Genomic DNA, 23,767 nt, shown 5'->3' with positions numbered 1-23,767 from the left:
TTCATGCTATTGAAAAGGGCCTCAGATGGCCCAGAAAGACTGCCCTCTATCTATGTACTCATAAAATCTGATCTCTCCTAAACACTAGACTCTCATGGACAAAGCTCTACCAGGCAAATGGCTGGTAGATTGTGTATTTATCTTACACAAGCGTTTGTTTTGACATTTTAGTTTTCAGTGTAAATTTCAGAACAACTTTCATGTACATGTTTCATGCAGATGTACTGCATTTCCAATGGTACTGCTTTCTGTGTACTTCCCTGGAACTGAGTTACAGGTGCTTGTGAGCTCATGGAGGCCAGCAGAGAGGGGGATCCCCTGGAACTAGAGTTACAGATGACTATGAATTTCCTGGTTGTGAGTGCTGGGAACCAAACTCAGGTCCTCAGGAAGTGCTTTTAACAACTGAGCCATCTTTACAGTCCACCTTGGCAATCAGTTTATTTAAAAAAAAAATCCACAGTACTGAAAAAGGAAAAGTAATTTAGATTTCCAACAATAGCAAACACAGTGGGTAAGGGTCCTACCTAATCAAGAAGGCACAATGACTGAAAACATACCTTCTATTTCATTTTATTGTTCATTTCTGTTTGTTGTTACCTTTAACTTCAAATTTTAAATAAGTATTAATTTTTAAAATATTTTGAACTTTAAGTTTCAGTTGTTCATTCCAATTGGTATCTCATTGTATCTGTCCTTCTGGACGCTGAACCAATATCAGTGTTTTGTTCTATTGTTTTTCACACCTCTAGCCAACACTTTCCTTCCCGTTATTACTTAACTATCTTTTCTCCCTTTCCTATTCCTTCCTTATTTCTTTACTTAAATATTGGTAACTTTGGCCCTAGGAAAACTATAACCCACATTTCCCTCCAACCAATATACCTGTGCTGCTGGTTCTGAGTCTTATAGGAGACATGGGTACAGTATACAACTATTTTTTCCTACCTAAGTTAATAAATTAAATGGGCTTAAAGACAAAAATCACATAAATATCTCAACAATAAAAGGATTTTGACACTCTCAATGCAGAAAAAGTCTTTGACAACCACATGCCTCAATGATAAAAGTCCTAGAGAGAACATACCTCATCATAATAAAAGCTATATATGACAAACACATACCAACATCATCACATATGAAGAAAAACTTGAAGTAATCATACTATAATCAGAAAAAAGACAGGACTGCCCACTGTTGTCACTTCTTTTCAATATAGTGCTAGGAAGCCCTATCTAGACCACTGGTTCTCAACTTTCCTAATGTTGTGACCCTTTAACACATTTCCTCACATTGTGGTGAGCCCGAAACATAAAATTATTTCATTGCTACTTCCTAACTGTAATGTTGATTCTGCTATGAATTGTAAAATAAATTATCTGATATGCAGGATATCTGGTATGTGACCCCTTGAAAGGGTCATTCAAGACCCCACCAAAGAGGTCACCACCCACAGCCTGATCACTGCTAGGGCAATAAGAGAAGGAAATTTAAAAGACACAAATAGGAAAAGAAGTCAAATTACCCTTATTTGCCGATGATATGATATTGTACATAAATGGTCCCAAAAATTCTACCAGAAAACTTCTAGAAATGATCAACATATCCATCTAAGATACAAAATCAACTCACAATAATCAATATCCTTTCAGTATACTAATAACAAATTGAGAACAAAATCATGAAAACACTCTAATTCACAACAGCCTCAATAAAATAAAGTAGCTAGGAATAAGCCTAACCAAGGATGTGAAAGATCTCTACAATGAAAACTTTCAATCTCTGAAGAAAGAGATTGAGAAAGACACTAAAAAGATGGCAAGACCCCACCAAGTTCATAGATTGGCATAATTAATACTGTGAAATAGCCATGCTAGAAAAGCAACTTAAAGAGTCAATGCAATCACAATCCCTATGATATTATTCACAGAAACAGAAAAGAAAATCAAAAATCCATATGGAATCACAAAAGACTCAGGGTAGCTGAAGCAACCCGGAGCAAAGAGAACAATGCTGGAGGGATTACCATACTAGACTTCAAGCTTTATTACAGAGCTACACTATAAAAGTAGCACAATACTGGCACAAGTGCAGACATGTAGATCAATGGAACAAAACAGAAGACCAAACATGAGAACACATAGTTATACCCATCTCATCTCATAGTTATGGAGCCAAAACAAGAGAAAAGACTGCATTTCTAGCAAATGGTGCTGGGGAAACTGGATGTCTACAAGAATGAAATTAGACCCTTAAATATCACCCTGTACAATAAATAATCAACTCCAAAAGGATCAAAGACTTCAGTGTGAAACCAGAAATGCTGAAACTGCCAGAAGAAGACATATACGTACCCAACAAGTTACAGGTGTAGGAAAGGACTTCCTGAATTAGACTCAATTCACTCAGGAATTACAGTCAACTAACAAACGGAACCTCCCTTATAAAATCCAAAAACTTCTGTACTGCAAATGTCAATTATATAAATAATGGAGAATTAGTATCCAGAATATGCAAAGAATTAAAAAAAAACAAGAGTCAAGAAAACAAATCACCCAATTAAAAATGGGCCATGGATCTGAATGAAGTTACAAATTTCCAACCTTACCAATCAGGGAAATATAATAATTAAAAAAAAAAAGACAAATAAATGCTGGTGAGGATGTGGGTGAAAGAAACCCCCTTTCTCTCTCTGTTGGTGGGACTACAAACTGGGGCAGCCACCACAGAAATGTGGTGAAGAAGTCTCAAAGAGCTAAAAGAAGATATATCGTAAGACATATTCAAAGAGAAAAACAAGTCTCAAACGATCAGTGCTCTACAAACTGGTCACAGTGCCATTACAACAAACTGTAACATGGGGTACCCCGAAGCAGTCAAGAACAGGAAAAGGGTATTAATGGTCAGATGGCGCAAGTTTGTGGAGTCCTTTACATGGACTCTGGGGGCTGAATTCAGATCACCAGGTTTGTGTGTGCCTTTACTAACTGAGCCATAAAACCAGGCCCCAAATAATAAACATTTCTATGATAATCTTATTAATTAATCTTATTATATATATAATATATAATCTGATATATATATATATATATATATATTATATATATGGGACCAGCTACATACAGAAGAGGTTATAACAGAGACAATCCCTCAAATTGGCCTGTTTGCCTAAAGGAAAATACAAACTCTCCCAATACTAATGTCCTTGGTCACTTATCTTCTTTTCTCTATTAAATATTCTTTGAATGCCAGCCTTAAAGCCAGTCTATGCACAGGTCATACACTATTGTACATCAGCTTTATCATCACTGCCCTTAAATAAATACAACCATACATAATGACCCCTGTTGAAAACACCATACAGATAAAATGGTATCACAGCCTTGAGAAGACAAGTGGAGAACACACACTGGCTGATTCAAGGGCCCAGAACATCAGTAACCATACAAAGCCTTACTGGCACACAAAGTGTGGCAAACACAACAATGTCTATGGCTATATATTATCCATATTGTTTTCCATAATCAGGAGTAGACAATAAGCTACCTTCTTTTCTAGATCTGACACAGCAAAAGGCAGCACGTAAGAGTGGGATCTCAGGGAAAATGTTTTTGACAATGAAAACATAAACAAATGGGTGGAAAGAAAGATAATTTTTGCTGTTGTGGCAGTGGTTTTGTTGTTTTGGTTTTTTTGTTTTGTTTTGAGATAGAGCCTCATGCAGACCACGCTGGCCTCAAACTCAATATGTAGTTGACAATGGCCTTGAATCCCTGATCCTCTTGCCTCCAAGAAATGAGGTTTAGCAATACTGAATGATTTCAGGGAAGGTCTTGAAGTGTGAATCAATGATGTCACCAGGGGAGTAGTTAGAAGCTGGATGTAAGCTCAGTGTGTGGAAAAGCTGCCACTATCCAAAGTCCACATCAACACAGTTTAAGAAGGTGCATTAGGAATTGTAGTGGAGATGGTGACTTCGGCAGACATTTTTTTCAAATGTAATTTTTTTTTGTTTATTGAAAAATTTATTAAGACTTGGGTCCATCAAAACCAATTTCTGGGACGAAAAAAAATTAAAACACACAATGGGGTGTGGGGAAGTTAACATTGTCTGGGCCACAGCAAAACCCAGAGAATTCTTACAACTCTAATTTTCTAGGAGCTACATAATCAACCCTTTGAAACAAAACCACCTACTAAAGTTACAATGTATGGTTCTTGGTGCTGAGATCTACAGACTAACTAGCAGGTCTTCAGATCTTGAGCTGAATTCCACCAGGGGTCACTTGGCTTTTGACTCTTGGTTTTCCTTGTCCAAGAGGAAGCAGCTGCCAACAGTGCCCATCTACTGGGCAGCTTCTTCCTTGGCATGAGCCTGCGGAACTGGCTTCTCTCCCTTAGAGAGACTCAGAAGGACTCCACCATAGGCAGCAGCTCAAAGTTGTCAATCAAGCAGCATTCCCATAATCTGTCTAGTCAAGTTAGGATGCAATGTTTGGTAAGTGGGAACAAACATTTCCCCAGCAACTATTTATGTTCCTGGAGGCAGTCAGGAGCTCCTGCTCCTGTATACAGACTACAGGCTTTCTTGACTAGGTTCTCTGGGAAAGCACTTAGAAACAGAGACCTGTATCAGGACCATTCTCCTCCATTCCCTTGACTTCTTCAAAACACAGTTTTGTTTTGTTTTGTTTTGTTCCAAAGCTGATCCTTACAGGCCACCAGGTGGAGCCCAATAGTCGCACAAAATAGAGCCCCCTCCTCAGCCTGATTTGCTTTTCTTTACCTCTTAGCAAGGTACAGCCATGGTTCAGAAAGGACTTGTAGAATCTCTCTGTGTCATATAACTTGGTGTCTCCCTTAGAAGATTACATAAATAAGAATGTCCTTGGGAAAATAAAATACTCATTTTGTGCAAAGGGGGGCGGGGGCGGGGTTGGTGGTAATTGTAGAAAGTTGTTTTTCTGTTTACTAATCTTGTAAACAATGGCTACATAGAAATTAATTACTCCTCTTTGTCTTATCTAGCAGCCTGACCACCACTGCATTTTTCCTGCTAAGATTAAATAATTTACATAAAGCAATTTTAGCTACATCATCAATTTATATATATCCTCTCAAGAAATTCAGTATCTTCAAAATCAAACAGAAGCCAGATATGGTGGCTCATGACTCAGGAGACAGCACTCAGGAGACAGAGGCAGGTGATCTCTGGGAGTTTAAGGCTAGCTTATCTACACAGCATGTTTTAGGACATCTGGGCTGGATAGTGAGGCCTTGTCTCAACAAAACAAAACCTTAAAAGAAGTGCTTGCTTCTGACAGCTGACTTATCTGAGGACTGACCCTTTAAGTGCAAAGCTAGGAGAGAAAGATATTCAATAAGACCACACCCAACCTTCCTCTCCACTACACACCACAGCAATCAGGACTTCTCTTTGGTTGCTTCCATTTTGCTTAGCTATTAGCTTTGTTGCCTTCACTGAAATCAGCAATTCTGCAACCAATTCTCTACATCTCATTCAAATTGCCTTAGTTAAGCCCAGACAGTCTCAACCGTCTCTCATCTTTACTGCACCTGCACTGTTCATTTCCCCTCCAAGTCCCCAAAAATCTGTTAAATAATCTAAAATATATGTCAATTTGTTCTAGACCAGTTCCTCTCCTACATCCTCAGGCTTCAGTGATGCCAAAAAACCACTATTTGCTTCTCACAGTAGCTACTGTAAAACTCTCCATTTCCTTCAAGATTTGCCCTTACATTATTTGAAAGGACACCATGACAAACCTAGAAGAAAATGAGCATGGAATCTTTGTGCCCACAGCACTCTAGAAGAGATGAGGCTGAGCCAGTGATCTTTAGTTTTGGTAGTAGATCTTACAAAGGTCTAAGAAATACCAGCATGAATGATACTGTGAAAGTTTCACAATGGAATGATGATTTAAGAGAGCTGAGGAGTTCCTAAAACTGTAAATCTCATTACATAATTGCAAATCATTCCAGAGAGGAAGCCAATGAAGCTCTTTGGTTACTCTGGACAAGAGTTCACTACCAAATATTAAAAGCACTAAGCATGTTGTGATTTATGACAAAAAGCACTGGTCCCTAAATGCCAGCAAGGGCTCATGAAGACTACCTTTGGGGTTTTGGCAGAATTACAAGCCTAATATTTCACAAAAGATGGTAGATATATTGTGAAGAAAAGTCAAGTGAGACTCCTCATGACAATTCTAACATCAAGACAAAAAACAATTCTAACAACCACAAGTCTCCAAACTGTAAAGGCCTCTGAGCTTCCCTTCAGCTGAGTTGCCAAAGTGGCACAGGGGATGCCAGAGAGGCAATTACAGCACACGGGAGCCAAGACCAATGACTTCCTTATGGATCCTCCCAAAGCTACTGATGTCATATATTCTATGAATGCTCATATGATTTTCAATCCTTTTGTTAAATATCACTACCTCCTAACATTGACATCCTCCACCTGATTTGTACACTTGCCACCACTTGTACACCAGGCATTGATCTTGAGGTTATAGAACTCTTGGTTCCACTCCAAACTCCCCCTCATCCTTCTGTATTTCCTAGTCAACCTGGCTGTAGACCCCAGGATCACCTTCGTTCCTACCTAATCATCTGACCAGCCTTATCCTAAGGTATCCTTGATCAAAATTAACACATGGCCAAGTGAAAAAACAAATCAGCAACTGCAATCCAAAACAGTATCTGAGCTGTAGAGACAAACTTATTAGAAGCTATGAGAATGCCCAGACAAAGGCCTGGAGTCAGGGAAGACTTTGTGAGTAGCCAAATGAGTTGAATTTAAAAGTTGAGTATTTCACCAACAGGGCAAAGTCACTGCTAGGAAGCATGTGTGTGAAAACCTGGAGCCATGAGCAGACACAGTCATCTAGGGAAACAGCAACCGACAAGGGATCAGTGAAGGCTATGGTAGAAGTCAAGGATGCTCTCAGGACATTGTGTCTGAGGCCTAGAAGCTCATCTACGATTCCTCTACCTTTCCTTTACACAGAATTTCCCTTGTTTTCCCCCAAAGCTTTTCACTCCTCTTGTCTCCTCCGCGGTTCTCCTGTTTCAGGTGCTCTCACTTCCTCTAGCTTCTTAAGAGAGCCTGTAATATCTCTAGCTGTCCTTCGCGTGCCCTTCTCTCCACTCAGACTCTCAGTGGAAGAGATCTATTAGCAAAGAGTTTTCTGTCTTCCAAGAAATGATCCTAGACCTCCCTTTCTTCTGTCTCCTCCAAACTTTCATTATTTTCGTTCTGTGGAAGAACTTAAGATGTGCTGTTTTGTACTATAGTGGTAGCTCAAAATGACAGGATATTCACTTCCCCTGCTTTCTCCATGTTCCTTCCCAGACAGTTGTGTTCAGTCCTGCCCGTGGGGCAGAAGTCCACAAAAGCCTGGATCCCACATCTACTTCAAACGACTACCTACGAAAATATCTGTCGTAAACTTGGTCAACGCAATTGTCTGCCCTATGAATTCTGTCTTGTGATCCAAACTTCAGTATGTGACCCACAGAGTGGCCACCGATGTTACTGTGCAGGTGGATGGCAGCTATGCAAAGTGAAGCAGAGGAGCTCAGCTCACAACCAGGAGAGAGGCTAGTCTTGTCATGGAGCTTGAGAGAAAAGCTACACTTTTACTGCTTTGTTAGTTAAGAGTTTCTCATAATCCTTCTTCCCATTTCACATGCTGGGTTTTAGGAGAACCACCAGATTCTCATAGTAATCCCCATTTCATTTAAATGGGTGCAGGTGAGATTCCACTTCTTAGAATCAAGTTATTCTTTGCCGTTTATACCAAGGTCTTTTATCAGTCACAGTTTCACGCCTGCGCTTCTCAGGTGGTACAATACCTTACACATACTTACGGATATCTGCTGAAATAAATTTATCCACCAAAGAGGAATATAACTTTGGACTTGAGTAATCAGTAACAATTTCACAGGCAGAAGAAGCTCAGGGAAAAAATTCAGGAGGAAGCCACCTTAGCTAATTAGGTCTTAAGGCACTGTTTATGTGGAAGCTAACTATACACTCCCACCCAGTGCAACTACTACCTCATGCTCCTTGTCAAAGCCTGGCAAAGACGAGGGAGGAAACCTAGGCCACTGTAGTACATCATGTGCAGTGTGGAAACCAGTGACCTCAGTTCCTAAAGATCAGTAACTGATAGCCAGAACAAAACAGCAGGGGACCACCAACAGCTCAACAGCTGCAGCCCTCACCCTCTGGGCAACAGGCAGCATCTGAGAACTTCATTATGGAAAGCTGTGGTGCTTTATTTTTTTAAGTAAATCCTATCTTCTCAGAATTTTGAAGGCACAGTTTTAGGAGATACAATTTGAATGTCTTTACATTACAAATGTAGGCAGAAATCATATCTTTTCATCTAAATATGATTATATTCAAGTTTTACTTTGGAAGTTATATAACACATGATCATCATTTTAGAATATTCTTTCTTTAGAACCACTTGCTGTTTCCAAGGCTTGAATTCCTTTGTGGCTGCTGCTGCTGCTGCTGCATTTAACTTGAGCCAAGGGTTCCTGATGAGATAAGGGCTCAGCTGTGCATGAAAAATATATAAGGTCCTTCAGAAACTCACACCAGGAAGATTTCCCAACTACACCCTTCGACTTGAATATTCAGGAAATGGCCCAATCAAGCTTGCACAATGGGACATGGTAAAAAGGCAGATAAAAGACAGCTGAATTTCCTGCTTTGACATAGCAGTCTTCCCCTGTCGCTGCCCAACCGAGGATGGCAACACAATCAACAGGGGCAGGTGGCACAGCCATCGCCAGGCAATGGTGAGAAACAGGCAAGTGTGAAAAGGGCTATTTGGAGCTCAAGAGGCTGATGTCACTCTTTGATAATGGGTTGGGCTTTGAAAATGATGACACTACAGCTATGTACTAGAGGGCAGAAAAGAAAGTTCCCAAGTGGCTCTGAGGCCATGAAAATTACCCCTATCTTCATATAACTGCAAAAGGGACATGGGGTGATGTTTCTTAAATTGCATCAGTATGACAGATAGATAGATAGATAGATAGATAGATAGATAGATAGATAGATAGATAGACAGATAGATAGATAGATTTGTTTGTTTATTGAGACAGGGTCTCATTATATATCCCTTGCTAAACTGAAACTCTCTATGTAGCCCATGCTGGCCTTGAACTCATGGAGGTCCACATGCCTCCATTTTCTCTGTGCTGGGATTAAAGTTGTGGGCTACCATGCCTGGCCTAATACACAGATTTGATTTTGTTTAAGTGACTATGCATGAAGTACATACACGTAGAATAAATCTAATAAAAGCAGGACATAGTGTCCAGTGGCCCAGAGGTCATTCATTCACCATAGGCTCTGATAAGCATAGAGCATCTCCAGGAGGATCTTAAACAAGTTGAATAACCACTAAATTAGACTACAAGTAAATGTCCAAACAGATTCCTCTACATTATATATTTATATTTCATTTTCTGTGATACAAAAACTACACACCATTATAAAGGGTCAAAAATATATCTAACACAGTATTATTTTTCTTTCAAAATGAATACTAGTTATAAAAAGAAGTAAGTATAACATTTATGAGACAGTTTGGTCCAGCAGATTCTTCAAACAAAATAAAATGACAATCAATGATAGTCTAAGGACCATGAGTTTTGACAGCTTCCATCAAAACATGGTACCCTTAATCTTCCCTACAGTGGGGTGAGTCTGTCTGCAATGTGATATATGAATCTTTAGCATTACTTAAATTGAAGATCACCATGAACAAACCCAACACTCAAACAGGTCTTCATGTTCATATTAAAGCAAAGAAGCAAGGATCCTTTGAATACAATGGAACTTCTCATATTTTAACAGGAGGTCTGAAAGTAGAAGACTGACTACTGTTGAGTACAAACACTTATCTACAGTATACGGGTCCCAGTGGTATTTATTACACAACAGGAAGAGGCTCAGAATGTATTTATATTTTATGCCAAAAACAATGGTGTTTGCCTCGTAATTCAAACAATCTATGGGTGACCTAAGGGCAATTTCTAAAAGATAAAGGCAAAATTGCACTAGTACCAAGGCTTTCGGAAAGAAGAAAGACCTGAAGTGCACAAGCTGCTCACCTAAAGCCCGCCCACAATGACTTCTTCCTGTGCCCTGCATTTTCTGTCAAAGATCACCTACCCCAGGGCAAAATTACAGTCCTCCTTCCAGTCTATGATGCGACAGATGAATAGTGTGTTGGTATAATCTTTAGGTCGGGTGATGAAGTCCTGGGGACAATCCTTGAGAGGTACATAAATTCTAGGCACTCGGTGGTCAGAAGGAGAAAACAGGGCATATTTCTTAAACAGGTCGCTGTTCTTATCAGCCAAGAGTTTTAGGATGCCAGTTGCTGCTCGAGAATGCTTTTTCTCCAAGATGTAAACCACCTGTAAATACCAAAGACAAAGTCATTGTCTTTCTATATGAGAATCAATCAGAAAGTCAACAGAACATTATCTGATTAACCAGCTGGACCTGGCTGCTTTTGAGAGGTTACCATGAAGTGACTCTCTCTGGTACTCTGTAATTAAGTGATCTATATGTAAGTTGCAACAACTTAAGTATTCAGTAAGGTGGGGGAGAGATCCAAGAAAAAAAAAAAACTATGGACTAGAAGGATAAATTAGATGAAAATGCTTTTGATAACCATGCCCTATGTCTTGTAAAAGTATGTGTAGCCCAGGGTGGACAGCTCCAAGTTTCTGCTCCATATTATACTTTGCCCACATAAACAATACCAGAATTTCCCAAAAACAAAACAGCAATTGTTTTCTTTAAAAATGTTACTAAACATTAAAAAATTACTATTCTCAATTGGGATATAATTTCTATTTCTTTGCTGAAATATCCTGCTTTCTCAAATGTGTAATGTCTATTGAAAGGCTCTTGTTGGACAACCCAGTATCTTGAGGCTGGCATCAACTGAACATCTTTTCCCATTTAATACGGTTGTTTTGGTTCTTGGTATAGTTCTTAAGGAGTCTATTGTATTTTAGACCTCTTGGCTATCATCTTAAGAGAATCTGAGTCCTACTCAAACCTCTCACAGGCTGAAATCTTATTCAACTTTAGCACATTTTAGCCTATTGGAATACTCCAGTTCTAATAATAATTCTGTTTTCAATTTAATTTTGATACGTTTGGTTTATATGGTAACACTGAACTCCTGTTACCCTCTGCTAGTTATTTCTGTGGGTTAAAAGGCAGTCTCCCAGGTTAGACCACCTGGAAGTATGAAAGGGCTATCTATAGCCTCCATAGACTGTCTTCAATTTGGAGTATTTTATTACACCAGGATCTCCCTTATTGGTACTACCTGGCTGCTCAGCATCTCTAAATACAAGAAAGGAATCCCCAGACCACAGGGATCATAAGCCTGTTAAGGCAGAGTCTTACTGGACAATGGCTAAGTCCTCTAGATGAAGAGAAGGGAGCACGCCATGTCAGGCTACTTACTGGAGTAAATCCCTTTTCATTGTGGTCTCTGGCTACCTGGTACCTCAAAGTTAGAAAGGGGAGTCTCTGGCCCCAAAGAGAAAAGGCTTCCTGAGCCTGGTGCTTCCTGCCATGGGATCTCTTGTGTTGAAGCTAGTCAGTTGTCTGCTGTCTCTTCGTAGGGAGAGAAATTAGGGGCCTGAGGTAAAAGGAGAGCCCTTGCCCCTGGCCATTTACTATCCAGGACTTCCAGCGAATTTCCTTTGCAAGTGCTACCACAATTGCCTGGTAATTTCTGGAGAGTTTTGTGTTAGATATGAAGAGTGAGTCTCACTGGCCCACCTTCTATTGCTGACTGGATTCAGAAACACAGCCTGTGTCACCCTCTGACTGTGAGGTTGTGAGGTCCCTGCCACTCCCTACTTTCTTTATCTTTAGGGTTCCTAACTGGTTCAGCCTCCTTTCTGCCGTTCATAGCTCTCCTCTGATTGCCTCTTATTATATTCTTTGCCAGATTTATAGTTATCTTTAGTAAGAGGAGAAAAACAGGTTCATGCCATCATATCTGAGCTGATTAACTCCCCATTTAGTTTTGACATTTCTAAAGAACAGAGAGCACTTGGGCATTACCCCACCTGCATACAATGTCAACTGTCCTGGGAATGACTCTAACTCCACATAAGTTTGCATGTAAGTGCTATGTTTCCTTCTAACTTTAGATCCAATCCATTATGAAATACTATCCAAGAGAAAAGAAGAGAAGAGATGAGCATGGTTGAAGGGTGGCAGGAAATTACAGACAGAAGTTTCATGGATAGAGGCTATGTCTACCCAGCTTTAACTACAGTCACAGAGGACCATGGTTCTGTGCAGTCAGAGTTTGGCAAGAGAAGCAAAAAGTCTAATTTTCATGTAAACATTTTTGTTTAACATAAACTATGAAGTGGAAAATTTAAATACTGGCCATGTGAGACAAAACAGGTATAGCTTTGCCACATGTATATTATGTATAATGTATAAATATGTGTGTGTGTGTATATATATATGTATTTTATGTATGTATGTGTATGTATTTTATGTGTGTATATGTATATACACACACACACATACATGCATATATGTGTTATATAAAATACACAGCTGATATGGAGTGATAATTTAGATATCCCTTATGTCAAAAACACAGGAGGCAACCAAAGAACTGTAAGAAGAGGAAGGCAAACTGGACCCAGGGCGCCAAGTCACCAAGTCATGATAACCATACCCGCCTAGTTCATTTTAACATAGTTATCCCTAAGAATGCCTAGTGAGACAAAGTTATGGGTAACTCCATGAGCAACAGCAGGGTACACATAGTCTAACAACTTACAAACTCTTCAGTCAACAGGCAGGAGAGCTACTCTCAGCAAGATGGTTGGGTTGTGGCTATGTGATTCCCAGAGTCAACACTGATGAATGTCTCTAGAACAGGAAGTCTCACACTATGGTTTTATTTTATCTCTTGTCCTGGCAGCATGTGTGCCACCAAGAGCAACAGTCAACTATGTTTGGTCCTATACCTAAAGATGCCACTAGCATCCCAAATCAACTGAATAAATACACACTCACATGCTTAAAGTTACAAAAGTCCTATTCACTTTCCCTAATTTACAACTTGTACTGACTGTCTGATTAACTGAGCAACTACAGTTCTGATGAGCATCCCAAGTGACAAGTAGGAAAAAATCAGTGTGCAATGACCTTTGCTGATTTCTGCAGTGACTTCTCAGGTAAGGCTCTTGTGTCCTGTGATGTGGAGGTGTTCTCCTCTTTTGTAACTGGAGCACTAGACTCTTCTTTTCCTAAGTCAGAAAGAAAAAAAGAGAAAAGGAACCAATTAGCTGCATGTCCACTGGGTACACAGGGATCTTTAAATTCATATTAGAAAGTTCCATGGAGGCCAAGTACTCCATGCCACTCCTTTCACAAAAGAATGTGCACAGCAGTTGGGAGATTTGGATAAGGCCAATCACAAGTTGTATCTGTGCTCGCACTGAACACCTGGTCTTAGCAGGGTACATTTGATCTACTTAACATTACTACATACTAAACATCATACATGTAGACAGCAGCAAAATGAAAGATCTAGATATTATATATGACTCCAGCACATAAAGAATAAAAGGGATGGGCAAGTTAATCTGCTAAAATAAATTAAATAAAAATGAACATAAACATCTACTTTTTTTTGATCTTTCGAGACAGGGTTTCTCTGTGTAGCTTTGGAGCCTGTCCGAAACTTGCTCTGTAGACCAGGCTGGCCTCGAACTCACAGAGATCCGCCTGCCTCTGCCTCCCGAGTGCTGGGATTAAAGGCATGCACATCTACGTTTTTTAACGTAGACGCTCACAAGAACATGAGTGACCCTAAAACAATCACATCACCATATACCCCACCCCATCACAGGTGGCGACCACATGTAAGCTGTATCCAGAGACCCTGGACATGAACAAAGTACTTTAAGAAGTACTTTGGTACCAGCCATAACGAACAAAATAATGTATTTATTGAATAAATGAATGAATGAATGACCCAACCCAACTCTGATTTTCCTAGTTTTCAATCCTTATTGGCAAGGGCTGTTGCTGTAACTGAACACTTGGTAAGATGCATGAGGTCCTAGATTCAATCCTCAATACCATCCAAAAGGAAAAAGATTCTTAGTGGTATTATATAAAGAATAAAGTACCCAGAGTCCTCTAATGCTAATTTTGCAGTCTTTAATGTTACAATCCATATTTACCCAAGAAACTGAAACCACATCTCCCCAAGGAAGTAGTGTTGTATCAGACGCTTACATTAAAAACACCCACGAGCAAAAGCAGCAAATTAGATTTTTCTGAAAACTTAAAGGTTCTTATGTTTTGTTTTGTATTTTCACTTGTTTTATTAGATTTCCCCTGTAAAACATTCTTCTTCAGCTATATCAGAGTTTCTAATTAACAATGAACAGGGGTCCATAATCAATTCAGAGGAAGCTAACAAAGACTTGAACTTATCATCTAGACATTTCCAAGGCCCAAATAGAAACATAAATCCTTTTCATTATTGGCTGCCTCTTCTGGACAGCTCTGGAACTACTGCTGAGGTCTCAAACTCAGAATGATCAACTGTGTGTATCCTTACTGAAATTCTCCCGCTATAGCACTACTGAAAGCAAAATTTTCAGTCTTTCAAAAGGGAAAAACAAACTTTCCTATGGTAAATGACCTATAAGTAAAAGAAAGGTAACCACCCAAGACCACCTTTTATCTTAGAGCAATAACTCAGGGTGAAAAAAAAAGAATCACCAGATACTTCCAGAACATTTTTTTTAAAAATCTGAAAGAAAACACATACACAGCGTTAATTTCTTTTGTTATATGACATATCATGCCAATGTTTTCTATAGATTAATACAATTCATTTAAAAAAAACAGGAAGACAAAATTATAATTGCAAACTATTTAGATATCTGATATTTAAAGGTTTGGACTTAAAAAGTTAGCAATCAAGTCAGACTGGTGAAAAAACTGGTTTTCTTTTCTTTCATTGTCTTGTCTGTTTTCTTGGTAAGTTGCTGAGACTGACCTTGACCTTGTGATCTTCTTCTTCAGCCTCCTGAGGGCTGGGATTAAAGGCATGTATAACCTTACAAGTTTTTCTAGAACAGCCCAAACCTAGGACAAGCCTCTTTCGGGGATGGACACAGATACAGATAGAAAGTGACTATCACTTCAGATTCCATGATGACAACAGACAGTCTGCCATTCCAGAGGTTTTACCAGGTCACATATAAAATGAAAGACCAAGAGATGAAAGTGGGCCCAGGCATGACTTCCTTCCTTCCATCATACCTGAACATGAACGTTTCAGGTTCTCTATTCAAAGGGTCATCATCCTGGGCAAAATAAAGCTTTGTTCAAAGTTACAATCAAAAAATTTACATGCATGTTTACAGTGCTTCAGGTGAGAATCACAGATATAAGTCAGTGAAAGTAATGAAACACAACACTAAGTTGGAAAAGTGATGGCCAAGGAACAGAAAGCAGAAGCTAGAATGGGTTATGCATAGATGAGAATGAGGAACAACAGGAGTAAAATCAGATGGGGCCTTGCAGGATACTCGAGTCCAGAATTTAAGCCTGGAAACCACAGGAGTCTGGATGCAAGGGTGTCACAGCTCAGGGCAAGATCTCAGCAGAATGAGAGTGGGTAGAGAGAGACCAGTCAAGAAGTGCTACCAGAGTTTAGGCATGGGGACAGAGCTGTGATACAGGCACTAGAGAATTAAGACATATTTTGCAGCTGAACTGATTGAGAACTTTAGGGTCACTGCATATGAGCAGAGAAGAGTAATTTCCAGGCTTATGACTTTAGCAGTCACATTGGTGGAGCATCACTTAAAGTTTAGAGGAGGAAGTGAAATTCAGAGTTCTAATTTGGAGTTGGCAATACATGCTGGTCATACCTGTGAGACCCTCAAGGGATGATGGTGAATAATCAGCTCAATACAAAAGTCTACAATTTATAAGGGACAGCTAGACTGTGGCTTTAAATACAGCTTGCATGCTGTCTACCTCTGTACTTAATCTTTCATCCCACCATGTAGAGCAAAGGTTGGACACAAATCAATTCAACTTTAAACCCATGAAGCTTTCCTACTGCTCCACACTGCTGTGTACAAGGAAGGGCCCAATGCACTGTCACCACTGAGGAAGCAGAAAAGGTCTCATAAGACATTCATGGTCACTACCAACAGTTGGAGACATAGTGCTGGGTGGGAAAAAGCTGCTATAGGGGGAAGAACATGGGTCAGAGAGGGAGGACAAGTCCATGCCAGAGACTCTAGTTACTGCCCAATTCTAGTCTCTTCTTTTCCTAATAAGGGCCCCAAATTTTAGCAGGGCAGCCTGGGTAAAAGACTGGGTAAAAGGTGTTGTGTTTCAGGTTTTCTTTTTCTTTTCCTTTTTCTTCTTTTTTTTTTTGCAACTATTCATGGCTGCCAGTTTTAGCCACAGCTTTAACTAGTAACATGGAGGGGAAAGTATTGCTAGGACCTTTCAGGAAGTATCTCTAAAGCTCAGAGACCCAGCTTCCCTCATACCTATTGGCAGGAATGCAAAGGGTATCCACTGCATCTTGAGCACAAACCTTGTTGTGGAGGCCACATGACCTGCAGAGGAGCAGGACAGGAGGAAGTCTGGGAAGATACCCTGCAAGCCATGTCCCGCCCACATCTGATCTTCTTTAATGTGTGAGAGAAATAAAGTTCTTTTCACTTAAGCCACTACTATTTTAGGATTCAAGGTATTCTCAGCAGAATATACTTTCTAAAGTACAGGTCCAGACAAAGACGGTGAGGAGCTCAGACAGTAGCCCATAAAGCATCCTAGAAGCCAGAGACATGACTCTTGAGCATTGTACAGCACGCAGTTAGGACTATGAAGTTGTTAGTACTCTGGAGTTGACAGACAAGAGGAGCAAGGGAGCTTTGAAAGCTGGAGTTATACAGTTCATGTGAGATATAGCAGAGCCTGAATTAAGAGAGTGGCAGAGGAGGCGGAGCTCTGTGAGTTCGAGGCCAGCCTGGTCTCCAGAGCAAGTGCCAGGAGAACGAGTGCCAGGATAGGCTCCAAAGCTACACAGAGAAATCCTGTCTCAAAAAACCAAAAAAAAAAAAAAAAAAGAGTGGCAGAGGTAATGCTCTAGAGTTGTTTCGGGGGCAGGGTCTTCATCACTAGGAACGGCTGGCTCTAAAAAAGTAAAAAATGGATTAAATTAAAAGTGTTTTTGAAGGAGTCCATGCATGAGCACTACTGTGACAGAGCAATAAAGCACTAGGATAGCCCATGAGCACTGGGCAGAGTGGCCAGTGGTTCCTGACGGGAAAGGTTGGGCCTCCATAGTGCTCAGTTTGCCAGACTGAGGACAGAGATGCCAGATCTGCTGTCCTTTTGTTTCGTCTACTTTTTAAAAAAATATTTATTTATTTATTATATATGCAGTGCTCTGCCTGCATGTCAGCCTGCAGGCCAGAAGAAGGCACCACATCTCATTACAGATGGTTGTGAGCCACCATGTGGTTACTGGGAATTGAACTCAGGACCTCTGGAAGAGCATTCAGTTCTCTTAACCTCTGAGCCATCTCTTCAGCACTTGTCCTTTCTGTTTCAAACAACTCTAGAAACCAGGGGCTACCAAAAGCATTTATTTAAAAGATAATTTTCTTTTGATCATTTTGTTATATTTATTAATTTGTGTATATGTGTGTGTACACATGTCACACTCTGTCCACAGCAGACATACAGAGGTCAGAGAACAACTAGAAAGTGTTGGTTCTTTTTTTCTACCAGGTGGATCTCAGGGATTAATTAGACTCAGATCTTTGGTCTTGGCAGCAAGCACCTTCACCTGCTGAGCCACCTCATCAGCCCTAAATGAGAATTGTTTTCAAAATTAGGTACACTACTAATATAAACAATTTTCAAAAGTCCCTGAGAAATACAATAGAAAGAAAGTCAATTAAAACCCTAATCTCTTTCTATAGATGATCTGAAATTCTATTTAAACAGTTTGAAAGTTCCAGTTTACTAGAGGGAGCATTGCTACCTGTATAAAACAAAATGCAAATGCAACCTGATCTTAGTAAGAAAAACTATTCTGACACACTCCTATAGAGACAATAGGCCAACAAGCCTAATGATTCTTAAAACTTTATAAGTATACCAAAAGTTTTTTCAGGGCTGGTAGAACATTTGCCTAGTATACATGAGGTCCTATGTTCAATACCCAGCACCACAAATAATTAATAACAATAATAAATACTAAAAAGTACTTTTAGGGGCTGGAGAGATTGCTCAGTGGTTAAAGGGCATTTCCTGCTTTTGCAGAGGACCCAGGTTTGGTTTTTCAGTCCTAATATGGTGGCTAAAAACCTCTGTAACTCCAGTTTCAGAAGAGCTAGCACCAGCTTCTGGCCTCTCTGGGCCCCAGGCATGCATGTAGTGCATATATATAAACAAGCAAACACTCACATACATTGAAAAACAAACAAGGCTGAGGTCTTGAAGGAGAAGTGTGGGTGTTAACTGATCAGATTGGAAAAGCAATACATGATGCGGCAAATCTAAGCCCATTCCACTCTGAACAAAGCTGTCTTAGGGTTTCTATTGCTTCCATGAAATACCACAACTGAAAAGCAACTTGGGGACGAAAGGTTTTATTTGGCTAATACTTCATTCAGCACTGCTGTCTGTCACTGAAGGAAGTCAGGATAGGAACTCAAACAGGGCAGGATCCCAGAGGCAGGAACTGATAAGGAGGCCGTGGAGCGGAGCTGCTTATTTGCTCAGCCTGCTTCTTACAGAATCCAGGACCACCAAACCAGGGATTGTACCACCCACAATGGGCTAGGCCCTCCCCCACTGTTCACTAATTGAGAAAATGTCTTACAGCTGAATCTTGTGGAGGCATTTCCTCAGCTGAGGTTCCTTCCTTTCTGATTACTCTAGCTTGTGTCAAGTTGACACACAAAGTCAGTCAGTACAAAAGAACAATAGAAATGTGTGATTTCCAAAAATTGTAATTAAAGAAATGCTCCCTGCAGATTCTCAAAATCAATCAACTAGGAAATCTTACCTCATGAGCCCATCTTCCTAGTGAAATGTAGAAATGACAACATGGTCCTCACAGGAGTCAAGGCAACATTCACTGTGAACTATCATTTGATCTGCTGAAGGCTTGTGAGGCATAAGGAGCTGATGATTATGCTGGGACTCAGCTTCTGCAGGGACTAAGGCTCAGGAGAGACAGTCCCTGCAGCACAAACCCCAACCCAAGCAAGTTTCTCACTCTCCTTTAAAGCTAATGGAACTGCAATGCCAGAGAGTTTTCTCAGCATGTTCCTATCCCCACAAGTACATTACCTCACTGTATTCACAGCACAGCTGCATACTCTGGGTAGAGGGCACTGTTATCCCAGTCTCATAGGGAAACAGGGTAATGAAGGAGCAGCGCCAGAAGAGGACAGTATGCAGGCATTGGCTGTGGTGACCTAATCTCCATACAAGCAAGATCAGAGTGAAACTAAAAGGGCCACAAGAATCCAAATCAAGGTACTGTTTAAGTCAGCAATAGCCCTATGGAATGTCAGGCATTGGAAATTACTGTCTGCATCCACAGAGAGTACATGGGTTAGAAGGCAAACAAAGCTGCAACAAGTTTTTGGAAGTACATGGCTTGGAAATTACAGGAAGCAATATGTCCCTCGGTTATGTGACAGGAACTGGATATAGGTGACAGAGCAGCTGACCTCAGAGCTGAAGAAGGAAAGCTGAACAGGACCCAACTAGAGGGACAGACCTTGGGGGGAATTCCAGAAGGGAGGAGAGAGTGCACAAGGGTAAACTGAACAGAGGAAGGCATTGTGTATCCAACTGAGGTAAGAACCAGACCACAGAAGCCCTTATGTGACACTCAGAGTTTTATTTTATACCTTAGAGATAGAAAGTCATTGAAAACTGTGAAGTTGACATGATCAGAATTGTATTACATTAAAAAGTCAATGGTGTAGGGCAGCATAGTAGAGAGAGCCCTGGAAGTATGGCTGTGCCTTCATGCTGCCTGTAGCACTCAGGAGAGGAAGCCCTGCACCTCTACACCGCAATGTCCCTAGAGCTGACCCTGGGTTGTGTGGAAGCAGGAGAGCTAGTCCTGCCCCTTGACAGCTTTGGCACTCAGGTGAGCTAGCCCTCCCCCTCACCAAAGCAGTGCAAGAGAGCTGGCCCTGGTGGTGTCAGTGCAGGAGAGCTGGTCCCACTGGTGTGAGAGTGGTAAAGCCAGTCCTGCCTCTTGTCAGATACCACAGGCAGGAGAGCTGGCCCTGCCCCTCATCTGGGCAAAGTGGAAGAGCTGGCTCTGGTGGTGCGGGTACAGGAGAGCAGGTGACCTGACCAACTCAGCTACTACCCAGTCTCAGATCCAGGGCTTTGAATTGGCTCACCCCAACATCTATCCCATCTAAGAACTACTGGGGCACATGAAGGCACTGGCCTTGCAGAACCAAAGCTGAAGGATCTCCATGATACAGGGCAACAACAGGATATCTGAGAGGAGTCTCATCGAGGATCCAGCATTGATGGTGTACCTGAAGCCAGAAGCCTCAAACCCATCAATGACTCATTGAAACAAACATTTGCAAGTAAAGCTATCTGGGCAAAAGGGTGGGCTGGGTGACATACCATAACACACTACAGCTTCCACAGCAAGGTGTTTGTTAGTTTCATCTTTATTTTTTATTTCTAATAATTTTTATTTTTGTTTCCTTTTGTGGGGGGGGGAGGTTGCAAGTGTGGAGGGACAAGGAAATGAGTGGGATTGGGGTATGTGATAGAAATTCACAAAAAAACATTAAAAAGGTTTTTGGGTTTTTTTTTTTTTTAAAGTCAATAGCAAAAAGATTGTAAAAGCCAGAAGGTCATGGAGTTTGCTATGAGACTGTGTCTCCTAGTAATATCAGAAGTCTTATCAATACGGCTGCCAAATGTGAGCTAAACAAGGACACCACCAATAGACACACCAAAGGGGATGAGGAAAAGCTCACAAGGCCTCAACCCTACACAAAAGACAACTGAGGAAAGATAGGGCAGGAAAGGTGGTCTTCCCTAGTGAAGGGTTTACCAACTGACCAGTGCCAAATGGTCAGCCCTTAAAATATACATACAAGAAACAATTTATATTTAGGAATGTATGTATGTATACATACATACACATATGTAAGCAAGAACAATTAGTGAAAATAGAGGCCATGAATTTGAAGGAGAGTGGAAAGTGGTATATGGGAGGGTTTGGAGGGAAGAAAGGGAAGGGAGAAATATAATTACAATCTTTTTTAAAAAATCAGTAGTCAACCTAGCTTCTTTTAAGACTTTGCCTTAGCTTTTGATTTTTATCGCTTCCCCTTTATCCAAACTGGATTTGAAAATTTCTACTTACAATCAGCAATCTTAAGTCTGTGATCTGGTGTTTCACCTGTTTCAGAATATCTCAGTCCCTTTCTCAAGCCACATGCTTACCCTTGTTGTCTCATTCCCTGCTAGGGTTCAAACTAAGCTTTAAGCATATCACTCTATGCTTTAGTTTTCGATTTTTCTCTGTGCTGTACTCTGGATAACTTTTTCTTACCATCTTCCAGTTTATTAACTGTCTCTTTATCCAATTTGCAATTAGCTCTATCAAATTTTTCTCTTCAAAATAAATAAGTGAATTCTGCTCCTCATTCATTGAGTTTTTAATTTCATTAATGTAAAGTTATTTTCATTTCTTTTCTAATTTGCTATGACACAACTCATAGTTTTGTATTTTTTGTATTATTTCCAGACTTATCTTTTATTTCTTTCAACAAAGAAAAGAGAAGTTTTTCAGACTGAAATGATTTCAGTATCATTTCATATATATAATAATATATATAATAATGTAATTTTAAAAATTTTTATGTGTATGGGTAATTTGGTTGGATGTGTATCTGTATACCACATGCATGCAGGGCCCTCAAAGGTCAGAGAGGGTGTTGAAATCCCAGGGCCTTGAGTGGCAGATGGCCATGAGCCGCTATGTGGGTGCTGGGAATTGACCCTGAGTTCTTTGAAAAATAAGTGCTCTAACCACTGGGAAATCTCTCCTGCCCCTGATAACTTTTTCTTTTTTTTTTTTTAGGAACTCACTGTTTGTGGTTTCGTATTTATTTTAACTCTGGCCTTTGCTTCCCTTAAGTGCCTGGGTATATTTATGTGCTGGTCACTGAATAATCTGAGGCCTATGCTCAAGAAACCTTTCTCTTAAAAGAATTTCCAACTGATTTTGCCAGATAGCCAAAGGCATTGCCAGCTCCTAAACCAATTCAAGAGTGGAGATCCCTTGGTTTCCCAGTCAGTCAGCTTGACCCTGAGGAGCAGATCCATGTGAGAGAGTGTCTGTTCCAGGGCTACCCTGATGGTGTAAGGTCTGAAGGTCTCAGATTCTTGTGAAGAATCTGGGCTTTATTTCTATCTCTACAAACACTAATAAAATCTGCAGTGTCATGTGACCTCTTAAAAAATTGTAGATTTATTTTATTTACTGTGTATGAATGTTTAGCCTGAATGTATGTAAGTGTATCGTGTATAAACCGTGCCCACAGAGGTCAGAAAAGGGCATGGAATCTAGAATTGGATTCCTAGAATTGGAGTTCTGGGTGATTATAAGCTACCATGTGGGTACTGGGAACTAAACCCAAGTCCTCTTAACCACTAAGCCAAGAATTGTTTTTCCCAGCCATTAAAGACAGGCTTGTTTGTTTGTTTGTTTGTTTGTTTGTTTGTTTGTTTTTCTGGACAGGGTTTCTCTGTGTAACAGCCCCAGCTGTCCTGGAACTCACTTTGAAAACCAGGCTGGCCCTAACTCACTAAGATCCTCTTGCCTCTGCCTCCCAAGTGCTGGGATTAAAGGTGTGAATCCACCCAACTAAAGGCTTTTTTAAGGCTGAGTAAATACACACACACAAGCACATAGAGGCAAAGACTCTCCACAAAACAGAGGGGGACTTGAGAAGCCCAAGTCTAGTCTCTACTTGGGGCCTTGAAGGGTCTTCCTCCCCTACTTGAGGGTGGTTCCTTTTAAGAAAGGCAAGACAGCTGATTGCCCTACCACTGTTTTATAAACCCATGAGCCCACCTTGAGCTCACCTTGAACTTATTGAGCCATCCCATCAGCAGGGACCACCAGTGGGAGAAAACACCCCTGAAAGACCTTTGTTTTAAGCTCCCAGGCTTTTGTTTCAGGTCAGGAGGGTGAGGAAGCCAGCCATTTTCATGTCTCTTTTCCCTGTCTCTGCCTATCAGAGAATCTCTCTAACACATAGGACCTCATTACCACCTCTCAGAGGTTACCTTAACTAACTACTGTTAGAGGTTTTAAGGTGCCAACTGCTTTAGCTTCTTCAAACTGTCAGAAGGTAGCTCCAAGATATTTAAAAATTCAAATAATTCTAATTATTTCTGTGAGAAGGACCATCTGAATAAAAAACTTACCATCACTGCTAGCAGATAGTCCACAGGATATGTACTTTAGAAATATTTTTTCATTTTACGGTGTAGACAAAGAATGATATTAAAAGAGTGGTAGTGACAATCTTCACAAGAAACACTTATAGCACTTCCCAATGTCCCATTAAGGCAAAAATCACAAGGGGT

General features: G+C 40.4%; 1 protein-coding gene across 4 annotated transcripts in view; it reads right to left on the bottom strand.

The window, feature by feature from the left end:
* Positions 1 to 23,767, bottom strand: part of Dis3l2 (DIS3 like 3'-5' exoribonuclease 2) — a 306,233-nt gene that overhangs the window by 158,233 nt on the left and 124,233 nt on the right. For all 4 annotated transcript variants that reach the window (XM_035441100.1, XM_027397459.2, XM_035441098.1 and 1 more), the window contains 2 exons: positions 13,259 to 13,359; positions 10,223 to 10,470 (listed from right to left, as the gene is read on the bottom strand). In XM_035441100.1, coding sequence (XP_035296991.1) covers positions 10,223 to 10,470; positions 13,259 to 13,359 — 349 coding nt within the window. The remainder of the gene's footprint in view (positions 1 to 10,222; positions 10,471 to 13,258; positions 13,360 to 23,767) is intronic.

Source organism: Cricetulus griseus, chromosome 2, assembly GCF_003668045.3.
Source record: "Cricetulus griseus strain 17A/GY chromosome 2, alternate assembly CriGri-PICRH-1.0, whole genome shotgun sequence".
Taxonomy (NCBI): Eukaryota; Metazoa; Chordata; class Mammalia; order Rodentia; family Cricetidae; genus Cricetulus; species Cricetulus griseus.
Note: the sequence above shows the minus strand (reverse complement) of the source record. Positions and strands in the feature narration are given on the sequence as shown.